The 17,358-nt window shown below is 47.0% G+C and overlaps 1 protein-coding gene across 1 annotated transcript in view; it reads left to right on the forward strand.

Moving 5' to 3' along the window:
* Positions 1-17,358, forward strand: part of utp20 (UTP20 small subunit processome component) — a 40,389-nt gene that overhangs the window by 832 nt on the left and 22,199 nt on the right. The window contains exons 4-31 of the mRNA XM_069192789.1: positions 372-504; positions 1,462-1,650; positions 1,872-1,953; positions 2,236-2,373; positions 2,590-2,745; positions 2,833-2,976; positions 3,349-3,483; positions 3,614-3,691; positions 4,010-4,188; positions 5,557-5,712; positions 5,833-5,921; positions 6,410-6,515; positions 7,224-7,374; positions 7,507-7,569; positions 7,796-7,954; positions 8,764-8,840; positions 9,004-9,083; positions 9,659-9,896; positions 10,817-11,020; positions 11,641-11,731; positions 12,243-12,328; positions 13,069-13,194; positions 14,169-14,335; positions 14,547-14,755; positions 15,478-15,621; positions 15,858-15,937; positions 16,362-16,597; positions 17,170-17,314. Coding sequence (XP_069048890.1) covers positions 372-504; positions 1,462-1,650; positions 1,872-1,953; positions 2,236-2,373; positions 2,590-2,745; positions 2,833-2,976; positions 3,349-3,483; positions 3,614-3,691; positions 4,010-4,188; positions 5,557-5,712; positions 5,833-5,921; positions 6,410-6,515; positions 7,224-7,374; positions 7,507-7,569; positions 7,796-7,954; positions 8,764-8,840; positions 9,004-9,083; positions 9,659-9,896; positions 10,817-11,020; positions 11,641-11,731; positions 12,243-12,328; positions 13,069-13,194; positions 14,169-14,335; positions 14,547-14,755; positions 15,478-15,621; positions 15,858-15,937; positions 16,362-16,597; positions 17,170-17,314 — 3,841 coding nt within the window. The remainder of the gene's footprint in view (positions 1-371; positions 505-1,461; positions 1,651-1,871; positions 1,954-2,235; positions 2,374-2,589; positions 2,746-2,832; positions 2,977-3,348; positions 3,484-3,613; positions 3,692-4,009; positions 4,189-5,556; positions 5,713-5,832; positions 5,922-6,409; positions 6,516-7,223; positions 7,375-7,506; positions 7,570-7,795; positions 7,955-8,763; positions 8,841-9,003; positions 9,084-9,658; positions 9,897-10,816; positions 11,021-11,640; positions 11,732-12,242; positions 12,329-13,068; positions 13,195-14,168; positions 14,336-14,546; positions 14,756-15,477; positions 15,622-15,857; positions 15,938-16,361; positions 16,598-17,169; positions 17,315-17,358) is intronic.

Here is a 17,358-nt window from a genome sequence, read left to right on the forward strand (position 1 = left end):
TCTTTTTGAGAAACGAGCAGACCATAAAAAGGTGTATGCGCTGTGAACAATTGCAGTGCAGGAGCAGGTTTTAAGATAAGAGATAAAATAAGACCACTTTATTGGCCATATACAATTTCGTGCATTAGGAATTTGTCTTTTCGCATACCCCAGCTTGCTCTCCATGAGACACACAGACAGGGAGAGAAGCTTGGGGTCTGAGCGCAGGGTCAACCATTTATACAGCGCCCCTGGAGCAGTTGGGGTTAAGGGCCTTGCTCAGGGGCCCAATGGAGTAGGATTCCTCTGCCGGTCGCGGGATATGAACCGGCAACCTTCCAGCCTCAGGCGCAGATCCTTAGTGGATCTTGAACTGTATTTGTGTTTTGCAGTGAAGTTTCTCAAAGAAGTGATCCACAAATGCCAGTCCTTCAACCTGCTGGTTTTCCACCAGAGTTCAGTTGTGGAGAGTTTGAAGGTCCACCTCAAAGTCAAAGACAGCCTGGCCTATCAGCCTCTTTTGGAGTAAGTACAATAAGATCTTAACGAATGGGAATAATACACACAGAGTAAAATGCCAATGTGTTTGCTGTTTATCTTAAGGTTAATACTTAGGGCTGCCAGATATAGGAAGTGACTAGAGGACATTAGGTGCTCATTTCTCAGTTCTGCGGTGACACCTGTACCCACACTTTCATACCGAATAAGAGGTCACAAGAGAGAATAAGGTCCGCCTAAATGTTACACTTTAAGAACAGTTAGATTGTACTGTTTAAAGGCCTGTTAGTGTCATCTTGCTTTTTATTTTTTTGAAGGCCATACTCATTGTCATAAACAATTCTAAGTACTGTCAGTAAGGTCGGGCAATACAGCCGTGTAAATTGTTTTTATTAACAATTCAGCTTAATTGTTTACACTTATGCCAGGATTTTATTTGTGAAGTTCTGAAATGGCTCAAAATTATTTAAGAGATATTTTTATTGAGTTGCATTTTTTGTACAGTGAGCCTTTTAAAGACACCCTGAGTAGAGGCGTCAGGTGAATTAATAATATGAGCTTGAGTGACTGCTCACCCATTCTAACAGCTTCATCCCATTCAGGGTGCAGCCAGGGCCAATCCTGGCAAGCAACGGGTATAAGGCAGGGTACACCCTGGATAGGGTGACAGTCTATCATAGGGCAGACAAACAGACACAAACATGCACACACTCACACCTAGGGCCAATTTTCCCAGAAGCCCATTAACCCACCAGTGTGGTTTTGGACTGTTGGAGAAACCTGCTCACCTGGAGGAAACCCACACAGGCCTGGAGCTTGAGGGACTAATATAATACAAATGAATGTCTTTAAATACCTCTGGAGTCCCCAGAAGGTACAAGATATATAGGTATCATGTTTTGGTAACTTAATTTTAATTTTAGAATCATGTGTTGTTGTCTGTAAGTGTTACTGAGCAATGCTGTTCTTTGTTTTGTCATTTAGCCTAGTGGTTCTGCTGGCCAGAGACCTCCAGACTGATTTTTATCCCCATTTTCGAGATTTCTTTATTATTGTCACCTCCCTGCTGGAGACTCAAGACACACAGCTGTTGGAATGGGCTTTTACCTGCCTGTCCTACCTCTACAAGTACCTGTGGAGGCTCATGGTGAAGGATATGGCCGAGATTTACCGGTGAGCTTACATTCTTTAACGCTTCAAATCTAAACGCAAAACTCACCTTTCTACTAGGGCTTATATCAGATTGCCATACAGTTTATCCTTTATTTTCTTGTTTAATTTGTTTCCTTTTACTCTATATTTTTCTTCTTTCTTTATCTCTATGTACAGTGTCCTTTATAAATAAAAAATATTTTTATATCATTATGCAAAAATTTTGTTTCTCTTGTTCGCAGGTTGTATAGTACGTTGCTGGCACACAAAAAGGAACACATCCGAAATTTTGCTGCAGAAAGCTTTGCTTTTTTGATGAGAAAGGTGAGACGGGCTTTGTGAACTTCTCCTTGCTATAATAGTAGTTATAAGCAAAAACGTCTTTTACTCACTTAAAAAATTAGTTTTTTAAATCTCATCATTTAGCTACTGGAGCATGTTGAGGTGGGGATGCGGGTACTTGGGCAGGGGCGGGGAGAGGCAGTGTGTGAGCTCACACCTGAAGAAGGCTCCACGGCCAAAAACGTTGCGTTTTCTGTCTTCTCTTTAACCTATTGCTTGTTCCTGAGAGAATCGTAACCTTGGCGCTGTGTTCTCTCTCGTCAGGTGTCTGACCTGGATGGCCTCTTCAACTTCATGTTCCTCGATTTGGAGGAGCACCCAGAGAAAGCAGAGGGCGTCGGACAGCTGCTGTTTGAAATGTGCAAGGGCGTCAGGAACATGTTTCATTCGTGTGCCAAGAAGGTAACAGCTTTTGCAGGCGATGCGAAATTGCATTTCTGTAAGATTACCGTCTGCTAGAAATGCGCATGTTCTTATGAAGGTCCAGGTGGGGCTGGTGAAGGTGGAGGGGATCCCCATTAAAAAGCGCTTTGAGTGGAGTGTCTAGGAAAGCACTATATAAGTGTAAGCAATTATTATAATAATTATTATTATTCTTCTGTATATTTTATTCCGTAGGCATTTGCCATTGCTCTGAGGAAGCTGGGGCCCGTGACGGAGAAGGAGCAGACTCTGCCCTGGGTGACAGTTGGAGAGGCGCTCGAGCACATGGCCCAGACCACAGCTTCACACGTCCACACGGAGCACTTCGTGGTGCTGTGGGATGCCTTGCAGGTGTCTGCGCATTCTCTTCATCGTATTTCTGCTCTCTTCGACTCTTGTTTTGTTTTCCCTGTGTGTTGAAACTGTGGTGGTTTTCAGGCATGCGCCGATGAGGTGTCGCGCGAGCTGCAGGGCGCGGACAGTGAGTGCTCGCCCCAGATCGAGAGGCTCCTGCGGGTTTACCAGGCGTTAGTGGAGCATGGGCACGGGTCAAAGGTCACCAAGCCGGAGCTGGTGTGTGAGGTACGATTCCTGAAAAAGACGAGACATTTTGACAAACATGACATTAAAAAGGAATGAAAAGGTTTTGCTTGTATTTGTGTCGTGAGGATAGATAGAGAGGGGGAATAGCCTTTTTTTGTCTTTTGCATTTTACTGTTATGTTTGCTTCTACAGATGACATTCCGTACCATTCTGTAATTCTTTGATGCTTATTAGAAGTGTTGTTTTTGATCCAGTTGAACAAAATTTGTTCTTCGCTGGTGTTTCTCTGAATTTTATGTGTTTCTTTTTACTGTGGAAGCAGTGAACCTCTCCCAGCTGCCCAGCTTTGACATGCACCACTGTCGCTGAATTAAGAGTAACAGCACTAGGCGGTTCTGTTTGCTGTTGCAGACGCTGATGCAGCTTGCCCAGGCCCCCCAGCTGCATGTGTCCTGCAGACAGCAGCTCTTGAAGGTGATCTCGTCTCTGGTGCTGGGCGAGAATGTCACCCTGCCGTCCACCTTGATTGAGGAAGCTGTTCGGAAGGTACGTCATGCGGAAGCGCTGTCAACCCCATGTCCCCATCTCTCTCACACAGCTCAAGCCTCGTCACCCCTTAGGGGGGATTTGTTTGTACTCATGTGCCGCTGCTCTGTCCCATCCTTGTGTCCTGCAGGTGTTTGGAAGTGGAATGGGCCAGGAGCTGATTCTGCCTTTCTCGGAAGAGATGTTCAGCATGAAGCAGTTCGAACAGGTAGAGAACCTAAAAGGTGTTTGGGTGGGAAGAACTGCGGCAATACCGCCAGATCAACAGCCGTCGTTGTCTGATGGTGCTCCCTTTTGATTATTGAAACAAGTTAGCCGAGCAAAAACAAAGGGCTGTTTCATATAGCTGTTTATCCTTTTTATTTCTGAAGACATTCAGCACAAATCCCTGTAGAAGTAGGTGTCTGGTGTCCCATTACGAGCTGAACGCTCCCCTTACTTGCTGTATCTGATAACATTCATGTTGTGGAATGGTTTGAAGGTGTAGAGTGTGATTAACCCTTCAACACTTCTGCCTCTCTGCCAGCTTTTCCTGCCCAGTCTGCTTCAGTATTTGGAGCACCTGTTTGGGATGGATGACTCTGTCGTTCGCCAACTGGCTCTGGAGTTGCTTGCGAAGCTGATCTTGTTCAAGGCCGCACCTCCAACTGATGGATCCATGGCCTTCGAGAAGTACCCTCTCGTTTTCACAGGACAGTCTTCGGGGTGAGTCTCCGTGGCTTCACCAGCACGTGCAACAGTACTGTCGATCAGCATGCTCTTGTTCAGAGAGCTGTAGCTGCTGATCTGAAACGCCATTAATCACCGCGAACATTTCTCCCCCTGATCTGATGTGTTTGGGCATCTGGTGCAGAACGGCTGCCGCATGCCACCTGGGTGGAGCTGTGCTTCAGGTGAAGAGGGTCCCTTCCTGAAAAAGAAGTGCTTTTGATGAAAAGCACTAAGTAAAATCAAGAAAATATTCTTATGATGGCTTTTTTAAAGACGGTCTACATTAGGCACGTACTAGTGTGCACAAACCTGATATGACAGGGAGACTGAGCGGAGGGATTTGAGCTGTATGATACAAGTTCCTCCGTGTGCCTCTCACACTGACGCTGGCAGCTGCACTGATCACAGAGCCAGAGGGTTTTCCCTGCAGGCACTGCATCCTGTTCTCTACAGCACTGCATCACCTGGTGTTACAGGTGTGGTGAAATATACAAGGTGGCGGTGAAAGGCAGTCGCCCTTCTTGAACAGCTTAGTCAACTGCGAAGAAAGGCACCTGCCTTCTGATGAGACAAAACAACAAGGTTCTGAAAATCCCATGGCATTTTTTCAGAAAGAGTAAGGATGTAACCCCAGCATCCTGGCCAGATTTCCCCCTGGCTTTTGGCAGTCACAGCCTTCTAATAATCTCCATTCATGAACTGGCTTTGTCACTTCAGATGTGATATAAAATCAAGGTCCAGACTCTCTGTGATCACGCTTCTCAGCAAGAGAAGGAGTGTTATTCCAGTGTTCTGGCCAAATTTTCCATTGGTCTTTACCAGTCATGGTCTCCTAGTAATCCCCATCTCTGAACTGGCTTCATCACTCTGCTCTCCTCCCCACTGAGAGCTGGTGTGTGGGGAGCGTACTGGTGCACTCTGCTCTCCTCCCCACTGAGAGCTGGTGTGTAGGGAGTGTACTGGTGCACTCTGCTCTCCTCCCCACTGAGAGCTGGTGTGTGGGGAGTGTACTGGTGCACTCTGGCTGCTGTCGCATCATCCAGGTGGGGCTGCACACTCAGGGTGGAGGGGATCCCCATTACCTGTAAAGCGCTTTGATTGGAGTGTCCAGAAATGTGCTATGTAGAATGTAAGGATGATGATGATGATCATTAAGAATAACGATAATAATAAAACTGTGCTCCCGTCAGCGATGTAGTTTGTCACTCAAACACACTTTATCAGTGGAGCTGCTCTCACGGTCAGCAGCTGTCCTGAGCTCGCAGCTACGAGGCCGTCGGTGTTTCATCTGCTGAATACCAGCGCAACCGGGAATCTCGCGGCCGCCCTGCAGTTACAGAGGCGAGTTTGTCTTCTCCCCAGAGCGGCTGGCGCGAAGCAGGACCCGACCCGGGAGAAGAGGGGGCGCAGGTTTTCTGTGCCGGAATATATCCTGTCCCTAGTTCATGTTCCAGAGGAGGGAACACTCCCTGACCTGTCCACCCCCTGGGCTGCCCTGGTCGTTCTGCCCCACGTCAGGTAAAAGATTTCACCAGCCGCAACGTCACCTCATTCTTTGTTGTTTCTGGGTGTGGAGACGTGTGTATCGTTTTGAGTTTTTCACGTTGTCCCCAGCCAGTGTTTACTTCTGTGTTTCAGACCTCTTGAACCAGGGAAAGTGATTCCCGTTCTCGCATCATTGATTGATCACCTGTTAGACAATGTGGAGGACCAGTCTTTGGGAAAAGGTTGGTCCTTAGATTCTGAAGTTTGTTTTAAAATGCAGTCTTTTTAATCAATGTTACTAGGATTATGGAAAGCAGGTACTTGAGATATTATCTATATTATCTCTTAAGCAGAACAATTTGTAACTGTTATTTTGTCATTGGTTTTCATTAAAGGGCTGATAATTACTCAAGACTGATAAATTGATGTATTTATTTGAGTATGAATATGAACATTTGTATTCTGTAGTTTATGTTATAGTTCTGTAGTTTTATAAGCATAATGTTATGCTTTGAATTATTAGGTACAAAACCTGTGGTAGATAAAATTTATAAAAAGATGATAGAATGAACTAATGAAAGAACAAGTCTACTTTTTTATAGATTAACATATTTTAGACATACCGAGGAACTTCATTGCCTTGCATTCTGTGATGGATGTTCAGTTCAGCATGTCCACATCCTCTTTATCTGTTCATCCTAAAGCTGTTTCATCTCCTCGTGGTCCACAGGTGGGCTTTTTGTAGCCCAACAGGCTCTGAGCACCATGCTAAGCTTAAAGGAGTCTGCAGAAATACTGTCCCTGGTGCCCGTGGAACGTGTTAAGAATATTGTAAAGTAAGCAAATGAAGTTTTGAACAGCTTTGACATGGTACATTTTTCACTTAGTACATATATATTCTGCTGATGTCATGTCACAGGTTTACTTTGCTAAATAGATGTTAACGTCTGTGCTGTGCCTTGTGTGATTAAATACAACAGAGTAGCAGTCTTGACTGCTCTGTAGTTCAACATCCCGTCTTTAAATTTCTTTATGTGAAAAAGTGAAAAAATAGTTCAAGAGAAAACCTGTTGCAGTTCTATAAACTGTAAATGTTTCTGAAATACTGTGACTGTAACACAAACCTGATCGAAGGGAAAAGCATGGACATGTGATTTACTGATCTGATAATCAGTCTTTTCCTCTAATAGGCAAGCTTCTTGTGCTAAGACCCCATTTGTCACATATAATATTTGAATATTTCCAATATTCCTAATAAGGAAATAATATTTCCTTATTTCTCACTTTGTGATGTTCAATAACTGTCTCTTTGTGGATATCCCTTTTCGAATCAGAGTCATTCATTTCAGAATCAAAGTGTTAAGCTTTCTCATCATCAACAAAGGGAATTCATACCTGGTTGATTGTGTACAGCTCTCGTGTCTGACTCCACTGTGTTTGTCATTGGATGTCACAGAACAAGGGTGCAGACTTATTGATGGAGGCTTGAGCGATCCTACTTGGGGAAATCTTCTTGGAAAGCGCATTACATATTTGTGTTGCAGGAGCTTCCCCTCGGACCTGTCTGCCCTGCTGCTGGCAGACCTGTACTACTCCAGACTGGCTCTGAACGGCTGCACCGAGCACCTCTCCCATGATGCCTTGCTGGGGTTATATGCCACTCTTCACCGCAACCTCTCTTCAAATATATCCAAGGTGACCATTCATGTTTTTCTGCTGTAAGGGAAGGAAGGATGCATTGGTTGGTTGGTTGATTTCCATGCTATTGCTGACATAACATATACATTCATGTTAGCACAAAAACGTGTTTTTTTTTCTCCTCCTCAGGTTCGACTGCTGACGTTGAGAATCTTTACACACTTTGAAGCTGAGCTTCCACAGCGAGTGCAGGCAGGTTCTCCTTTCCGGAATAATTTTTCCCCGATGTCTCAGGGACTTTCAGAATCCAGCCCCCGTTTGCCATGAATTGAATTTTGATTACAGGGTCCAGCTGGTCCAACAGTTTTAAAAAAATGGGGTGCACTACATGTTCTGTTGCAGTAATAGTTACTGTTCCCGTTACTGTAGTAAAAAAAAAAAAGAAATTAAATCTGAGCGGAGTGTTTTTTTTTTCCAGGATGAGGAACGAGTGGAAACGCAGACAGTGTTCGCAATCTCCCTGCAAGCAGAGCTGGTTCCAGCGACTGTCCACGACTACAGGGAGAAGCTGCTTCACCTGCGCAAGCTCAGACACGACTTGGTGCAGACTGCTCTTCCCAGAGGAGCCTTCCAGGAGGTGACGGAGCCAGCGAGGCGCTATGTTCATAACATGCAATGTGCTGATAGTCAGATAATTCACAGGGTCTGTCAATATGAACTTTGTGTTATATGATCAATTAATCTGACCTATTCAGTTCATTTTGAATGGAATTTAAATCGGGGGATGTTATTTTAGAACTGTATAATGCACAGCTAAGGACTCACTGAGAATATGCCAGTGAGTAGCAGCTATATCACCCTGCAGCTAACAGCTGGCAGCCCACTGCAGCTACGCAGGTGTGAGCCTGGTCAGTACCTGGATGGGAGACCTCCTGGGGAAAAGTAAGGCTGCTGCTGGAAGAGGTGTTAGTGGGGCCAGCAGGGGGTGCTCACCCTGCAGTCTGATCATGAATTGCTCAGTTTCAGGGCTGTTGGAAATCAGACTAATTAAACACTTTAAAAGAGGCCAGGACAAACATGAGGACTTTCCACCACTGTGCAGTCAGTCCACATATAACGAAAAATATTTACAGACTAATTAGTGGCGCTATCTGACAGCTCCTGGGTTTGGTTCTGGCCTGGGGCACAATCCCATGTGGAGTTTACATGTTCTCCCGGATTTTCTCCAGGAACTCCAGTTTCCTCCAGGTGCCGTCCAGGTTGATCCCTGTGTGTCTAGGTTGCCATAGCTTTCTGATGATGGATGAAAGCTATGACTTTTCACTAGCTGTCACACAGACAGTTTTCTGCTGCTATCCGGGTGAAGTGTTGGCATAGCTACACATCCGGGTGAAGTCAAGCCCATGTCCTCTAGAAGTCTTTGTGTTTTTTTGTTTTCTTCTCCAGGTTCCCCTGCGCTACCTGATTGCAATGCTGTACCTCAACTTCAGTCCTCTGTGGGACCCTGTTATTGAGCTCATAGTGTGAGTACTTGTCTTGTCACTTTTCTGTGTCATGTGTTGCAGTACGCATCCATCAGGATTCATTTGTCGGCTGCTTCTGATCTGTTTTACGCATCATTTATAAAATGTATCGTAGTATCATCATTGTGGATGTTACTGAGTCTTGTTGCTTGTCTGTCTTTAGATCCCATGCCAAGGACATGGATAATAAAGATTTCTGGAAAGTCTTTTACGAACATCTGGATATGGTGGCACTTTTAGCAGGCAAGTCCTCTTGACTCTCAATTTCAGAATTAAAGTAGGAGGCCTAATTCCATCCACTGTCAGCAGGCTGTTCGTCCTGCTGAGACTCTCCGCAGCTCAGTTCTGAAAAATATGTTTCATTCCATCTTTTCACTGTGGTAATCAAATTACTTCTTTTATGGATTGTCGCTTTCCTCGGTGAACAAGAGTTTTTAAGCCTCTGTACCTAATTTTGTGGCTTAATTTTCTCAACACACTGCTTGAATGGAACGCGTTGCGTTTTGTATGAGAACGCTCAGTCTTGCCTTAACCTTAATCTTAAACGTAATCAAATGTACAGTAGTCCTGCTCGGTAATAAAACAGCACCAATCTAGAGACTATTAGCCAACGGAATATGTAGATCTTGGGTGTTGCGAGTATTATGTGGTCTGTATAAGTGTAATATGTGTTTTTTGTTGTTTTTATCTGGGCAGCACTGGGGCAAGTTCCAATCAGTTTTGTTGACATGGCATTGAGCTGAAATGAACCTCACACTAGTCTTGGCCTTATCCTTACATGAAGTATTTCCAACCATTTGCGATTGGTTGCCCGACAGAGAAAGAGCTCCGTGAGGAGGCCAAGGAGGAGCCGGGTGCGAGCCTTGATCGGGACAGAGTTGCATGCGGCGACGTGGGGGTGCTGTACCTCGAGCAGCTCGGGGGTGCCACGGAGCTGGACGACCGGACCGACTTCACCAACTTCCGGTTCCTGCTGTGGAAGGCGATGGCCCTGTTCCCCGACAGGGTGGAGCCCCGCTCCAGGGAGCTGGCTCCGCTGCTGCTGAGGTTCACTGAGTAAGTGAGGCGCTGCAGGGGCGGGGCGGCCGGCTCGAAAGGGTTTTTCGCTCCTGCGTGGTGTGTGTTGTCACCATCACCGCTCTGTGGCTGGACCACGACGGGTCTTACACTAAGCAGAGGAGAGCTCTAACACTGAGCAAGGCTGGGCCTGGTCAGGGCTGGGTTGGGAGGCCCTCGGGGGGGAACCCAGGTTGCTGCTGTGAAGTGACGTTGCTGGACCAGTAGGGGGCGCTCTTCACTCCGGAGCAGAATTTCTAAACCCAGTACTGTCTGCTGTGACCGGGGACACTGTACTCTAGAAGCATTTGTCCTTTCAGTGGGCAGTTAAACCAAGTTTCTGACCATCTCCTCCCTACGGATAGCTGATGTGTGGTGAGCGTTCTGGAGCACTATGGCTGCCGCCGCATCATCCAGGTGGGGCTGCACATTGGTGGTGGTGGAGGGGAGTTCACATTACCTGTAAAGCGCTTTGAGTGGAGTGTCCAGAAAAGAGCTATAAAAGTGTAAGCAATTATTATTATTATTATTATTATTATTATTATTATTACGGTCCTGGGGCTCTTTTTTCTAAAGAGAAGTGGCATTAACTGTGGTGTCCTGGCTAAGTTTCACTCTTGGCTTGTGAAATCTGGCGCCCCTGTGGGTCGCCCTTAATTCACCGAATGAGGCAGCTCCTGCCTCCTGCAGCTGGAAGGCGGCGTGTCGCTCAGGTGGGGCTACGCTTCACCGGAGGATGAAGTCGGTCCCCTCCTGCACGTGAAACACTTTGCGGCTCTTGGCAATGGTGAGCCCTGAGGAATGAAAGTATTTTTTAATAATGAGCGTTTTAAGCTGGAGGTAGCGGTTCCGAATTCGCGCGATGTGAAAGCGAGCCCTGGTGAGAGTGCAGCTTGTCCGCTCTTGTCCCTCCATGGCAGTAACGAGTACTACCCAGCCGATCTCTTGGTGGCGCCGACGCAGGACCTGCGCAAGCAGCACGGTGCTGCGCCGGAGCCAGAGGAGGCCGGAGAGGGGGACGTGGGAATGAAAGACGAGGAGGAAGAGGAGGAGGAGGAAGAGAAAGACCGCGCAGAGCCACGGAAGCAGGCTGGGAAAAAGACGCCGAGGAAGGCGGCCGCTAAGTGAGAACAATTTAGATCCTGATTGTCATTTTTCTACTTGATAGGAGCCCCTTCTGTGCATAAAAGGCAGTGGGTGTCAGGAGCCAGGTGCCCAGCCATCCTGTTGAAGCAGATTGAGTCTTTCACAGTTCAGCCTGGCCAGACCCTGGGATCAGTTGGCTGCTACTAGATGAAGATGCAAGATGGGGGGGGGGGATGGTTTCCTCTCATTTGTAACCTTTTATGTTTTAATTCATTTCGTTCACAAACTGCAAACACATCAGCTCAGTACAACCCTTTAACGCGCCGACTCTGAAGCCCTCTGTTGCATAATCTGCAGCGTTAAAAGTAAGAAATGCCTTTATCGGCATGTTTTCTGACTATTACGATCACAGGGTTCTTTTCGAAATTGAAGTGGCTTGTGAAATCTGCCTTAATTCACCGAATGAGGCAGCTCCTGCCTCCTGCAGCTGGACTGCGGCGTGTCGCTCAGGTGGGGCTGCGCTTCACTGGAGGATGAAGTCGGTCCCCTCCTGCACGTAGAAGCGCTTTCATTTTCACAAGAGGAAAACGGATTTATTTGTTCCTTAAATTGAATTTTAGTAATTTTTTTAAGTCTTACAATACATTTTCTTTGGCAGGCAGCTGATCGCTCACCTGAAAGTGTTCTCACTGTTTGCCAATCCACGGTCCCTTTATCTGGAGCCAAAACTGAGAGAGCTGTACACTCGGGTATTTGGTTTTGATTTGTTTTCAAGCTGTTTGAGTGTTTTTGTGGGAAAGGGTTTGGTGGTTACATTAAGCTGATACCTGTCCCTCTTAATGTGATGCTTTTTTACCTGGATCTTAGCATGAGAGACTGCATTGCTGTGCAGTTTGATAATGAATGAGATGTAAAACTAATTTTGGCAAAATGTTCACAGGTAACAGAGGAATAACCCATATGGTGTTTTAGAACAATTTGCCATTTAAATAAGGAATAATTTAGAGGTGTAGTACAACGTGTGAAGTGTTACCTGGACCTGTGACCTGCCAACTAATGCTGTGTCTGCCCTGAAAGTTGATCTGGTCTTTAATTAATCACATTAAAATGCAGACAATGACTTTTTTAAACTTCTGATTTGTTTTGTTTTTTTTAAACTCTTGTTTCTCATATTTTATCCTGAAAGAAATTTGATCTCAAAGAGGTACTGAAAACTACTGCTATCACTTTGCGTGACGTTTGATTTTTTTTTACATTTAGCTACTCTCCCATCAAGACCAAGGGATCCAGAAAATAGCTCTGGAGTGCATCCTGACTTACAAAGACGGCTTCCTTCTGCCTTACAAGTAGGTTAACCTGTTGCGGGGGTTTACTGTCTACACCTCTTTTCTTGTTGCTCAGGCTTGTCCACGACAACCAGGTCTTTAAGAGATTTATTGCCCTCCACTCTTACATCAGTCCTACTCATTGAATGTGCAAAAGCACTGGTGAGAGCACTTCAAATTTATGCACCAACATTTTGTGCCAAAGCATACGCTTTGTTTGAAGGTTTTATGCCCAATTAGGTTTGAATGTTGTATGACTAGTACAGGACCTTCCGGATTGTGTTTTTGTGTTCTGGTTTTGTTAGCGTCTTTAATGAGAGGAACGTTGCTGAACTGTTGTTCCAGCACAGCTGGAGTCTGACACTGCTGCTGATGTCTTCCTGTTCAGCTCGACAATCCCAAGCAAGAGCATTTTGCAGGGCCAGGATTTGAGCTCTGATCTTTCTCAGATAGTGTTAGATTTTACTGGCAAAGTACTTGCGCTAAAAGTAGCTTGTCCTGTTGAAGTAAGTTTAACTTTTTAAAAGAACTGGGTTGTTTGTTTGTTGGGCTTACAGAATGAGTTGTGAGCAATCACAAGTGTTTACTGGAAAATAAAATAAAGCGATGTTACTAGAACCAGCAGTAATGTCTCCGAGAACATTGAAGAAAGTCGCAGACGATTTAACAGTGTGATGTGCTGTTGTTTGGGGGCAAACTGGAAAACAGATGAATCATATTGGCAAACGCTTTCTCATGTCTGATTTTGTCTCCTTCTGTAGGGAAAACCTCCAGAGGCTCCTGGATGACAAGCTCTTTAAAGAGGAGATTGTTCATTTTAACATTTCTGAAGACTGTGCCGTAGTAGAGGCGCCCCACAGACCGGGACTCATGCCTGTTCTAATGAGGTGAGACCAGAACCCAGCCCCGAGCAGAGGCCTTCTGCAGAGCTGTGGCTGCCTGGGAATGCGATTGTGTTCTGCTAAAACCGAAGTCTTCACAATGGGTTGTATATGGAGGTATAGCTGCCCTTTTAATGATCATTTTTAATGGTTAGACACTCGCTGTACCATATTTTTAGCCAGCAGCATATTTTTAGCATATCCCACTGAAGCTCAGCAGGTGTGAGCCTGGCCAGTACCTGAATGGGAGACCTCCAGGGTTAAGGCTGGTGCCAGTAGAGGTGTCAGTGGGGCCAGTAGGGGGCGCTCACCCTGCGGTCTGTGTGGGTCCTAATCCCCCAGTATAGTAATGGGGACACTTTACTGTAAAAAGGCACTGTCCTTTGGATGAGACATAAAACTGAGGTCCTGACTCTCTGTGGTCATTAAAAATCCCAGGGTGTTTATTGAAAAGAGTAGGGGTGTAACCCCAGAGTCCTGACCAAATTTCCCCCTTGCCTTCACCAATCATGGCCCTCCTAATAATAACCATCTTTGAACTGGCTCCATCACTCTGCTCTCCTCCCCACTGAGAGCTGGTGTGTGGGGAGTGTACTGGTCCACTCTGCTCTCCTCCCCACTGAGAGCTGGTGTGTGGGGAGTGTACTGGTGCACTCTGCTCTCCTCCCCACTGAGAGCTGGTGTGTGGGGAGCGTACTGGTGCACTCTGCTCTCCTCCCCACTGAGAGCTGGTCTGTGGGGAGTGTACTGGTGCATCATCCAGGTGGGGCTGCACACTGGTGGTGGTGGAGGGGATCCCCATTACCTGTAAAGAGCTTTGAGTGCAGTGTCCAGAAAAGTGTAGCAATTGTTGTTGTTGTTACCACCTTACCACCACTGCAGAGGATTACATTTCGCAGTCAGGTCTCCTGGATGTGTTTTAAGGGGGTGATACCCCAGGCGAAGGGAGAGTCAGTGTGCATGCAGGCCCTGTTTTGCAGAATCCTTTACGGGCGGATGAGGAGTAAGACGGGCAGCAGGTCCCAGGGTAAAGCAGGAGCCGTGACTCGGACATCCATCGTCCTGCGCTTCCTAGCGGGATCCCTCCCGGAGGAGATCGGGATGTTCATCGACCTCCTCCTGGAGCCCGTCCGTCACTACAGCCAAGGTGCCTCCCTCTGCAGTATCAGCGTTGCGATGTTGTAGTCTCTGTCCCCGAGTTGTCTCCATTTAACAGCACACAGCACGGTTTTGCTGTGTGTTTTTATGTTAAACGGTTTTACAGTACTTTTAATGAAATAATACTGTTTTCTCTCGCGTCGGCTGTTCGTTCGTAAACGGGGAGAGCTGTAAGCTGGACTGACGCCCCTTGCCTGCAGGTCCCTGCCTGGCTGCGGTACAGCGAGCCCTGGAGCAGACGGACCTGTCCAGGGTGCTCCCTTTGGGCCAACAGCACAGCATTCTCAACAGCATCGAGCTCGTCATAAAACGACTGGGCCACCTGATTCACCACTACCTGCCAAAGATACTGCAGATCCTCCTGTGTGTCACAGCCTCCGCCTCCGCCGTGCTGGACCGAAGGGAACAGGTGAACAGATCTGTATTAGAACGTCAGGCTACTAACGAGAGGAGGCAGGCTGGGCAAACGGACTCGTGGGTTACAATTAGTTAAGCGATCCAGTGATCTCATCCAGCCGTGACCTGGAGGAAACAGTTTTCTCAAAGCAGAGGGTTGACCTTTTGTAATTGTTAGGAACAAACAGCTCTTACAGTCAGTTCTGCTTATTCATGCAGCAAGTATGCCGAAGTGTGCACCATACCTACACCCTCAGCAACAAAAGCTACAGTGCTGAGTGTGACGTTCAAAATAAACTAGATGTTTTAGTAACAGAGTGTACAGAATGCTCTTATGAGCTTCCTTAATGGTGCTGTATGTTCATGTTCCCTGTTGTGTTCCGGACCTCATGACCTTGTGTTTACCGAAAATGTGACTCCCAAGTGGTAGTGTTCCTTGAGCCACTTTCCTGTCCCGGATTATGGCTCCTAGACACAGCAGATGGAATTTGTATTGTCTCTAAAGGGGGGGGGATTGTTACTTCACAGTAAGGGGACTCGTTAGAAGATTTGAGTTTTACTTTATTTTGTTCCATCTTCTGTTTACAAACCGGTATTTGAGTAAATGTTTAGAAAATACACCTGAACAGCACATTCACAGAACTGCACAGAAAGGGAGCTTCGAAGACCAGAAGAATCGTTTGACCCTTCCGGCAGATTTCTCGGCTGGGGTTCTCACTTCTTTCCCGTTTGCAGGTACAAGCAGGATGTCGCAGCCCGTTGAAGAACCTGAGGCGCCTGGGAATCCTCCGAATCCAGGATTTCTTCGATGGCTTTGAGTCTTACAGCTTTGCTGCGGAGGAAGTTGACGCCGTGTTCCTGGCAGTGGTTTGGCCCCAGGTGGGGAGCGCAGTGTCTGCACTCGTCCTTGTTGCGTCTCTCATGAAGGACGTCTGGCTGTGTGCATTCTCTATCATATTAAACCCTCAGCCATTGTTCAATCTCTTCTTCAACAATAAATCAGACATTGATGTTATGGGGCTGTTCTCCCTTGTTTGTGAAGAAAAGCATTGTATGTGCGCTTTGTTTTAATCCTTCCAGAGTAAGAAACGTGCAGTTCTTTTGATATATTACAGGTCACCCGTCTTCCTTCTGAGAGCCCTTATGCACCGACCCCACTGCTGAAACTGCTCCATGTGTGGAGTCGGAATGCCAGGTGAGGCTCCTGTCCTGACCTCTCTCGCTCCTGTCATACAAAACACATCTGCCAGCAGCAGAAATACCTGATTTCATGGCAGCGTCCCCGGTAATTCAGTGATGCGGGAGACGATTCCTTTTTCACTAGAGAAAGACCTTCTTTAGAGGCAAGTATATCAGCTAGCTGTTGGAACCTACCTGTAGTCGAAGTCTTCGCTTCAAGCGTGTGTTAATGAGAAACACACTTCAGGGCTGAAGGTGTGAGAGCCTTTGTTTAGGTCATTTCCACGCTCTTTAACTTTCAGAGCACGCAGTGCTTTAGCACAGACGCGCTGTGTGGGGGGTCTGCTCAGTTCGCAAGCCTCCTTTCGTTGGCCGTGCCGCACAGTAAAAGCGCGTGACGTTGGGAGGCCGTGTGATGTGATTGTGTGTGTTGGCTCCAGGTATTTCCCTCTGCTGGCCAAGCAGAAGCCGGGTCGCCCGGAGTGCGACGTCCTCCACAACGTGTTCGCTCTGCTCTCGGCGAAGAACGTCTCCCAGGCGACGGTGAGCGTGGTCATGGACGTCGCCGAGAGCCTCGTGTCCGCGCCCGACTTCGAGCCCGGCGAAGGCGCCGGCCCTCTGACCGTCGGCTGCTGTGTGGTTCCGGAGCCTGCGGAAGGGACGGGCGCTGCCGGAGGTACCGCTCCAGGAGCGTGGGTCGCCTGGGGGGAGGAAAACGCAAGACAGATAAAACGTGGACAGCTTTTGAGTGTGGTTATTAAACAGCTATTAAGAAATGTAGCCGGTTGTAACATAAGAACATAAAAAAGTTACAAAACAAGAAGAGACCCATCTGCCCATCGGTTTGGTAGTTAGTAGCTGAGAAGGAGCCGCAGTATCGACTTCAACGTGGCAGGGTAGCTTGTTCCACTCTCCCACAACCCTTTGGGTAAAGAAGAGCTTCCTGTTCCTGGGTTTCAGTGCATCTCCACTTAGCTTTCACTTGTGCCTCTCTCATTCGAGGTTTCACTACGTATCCTGCAGAAGTCCACTGTGTTGACTTGGTCTGTGCCTTTGCCAGTGAAATTTGTCGCAGGACAGAAATATGTCTGCGTTGTATGTCTTTTAATGGAATGAGCTCCGCAAATCATTCTCCGTGCGGTTACAGTAGTTGTTGTGGCAATAACGTATTGAACTTGAATGAATGAACTATCCGCCCGATAGATGCTGTAGTCCGGGAGTGTTTGACCCTCGTTGCTCTCCGTCTAGAGCACCTGACCCTGGGCTGCAAGCTGCTCCTGCCCTGCATCCCGGCCGTGCTGCAGTACCTCAGCGGGGTGGTGGGCAACGCGGAGCGGATGAAGAAGAAGAAGTTCAGGGCACAAGTCAGCAAGGAGCTCGGCATCCTGTCCAAGTATGTTGGCGATTTGTTACTGGGCCTTTAGAGGTGCTAATGGG

This window comes from Lepisosteus oculatus, chromosome 7 (assembly GCF_040954835.1).
Source record: "Lepisosteus oculatus isolate fLepOcu1 chromosome 7, fLepOcu1.hap2, whole genome shotgun sequence".
NCBI lineage: Eukaryota > Metazoa > Chordata > Actinopteri > Semionotiformes > Lepisosteidae > Lepisosteus > Lepisosteus oculatus.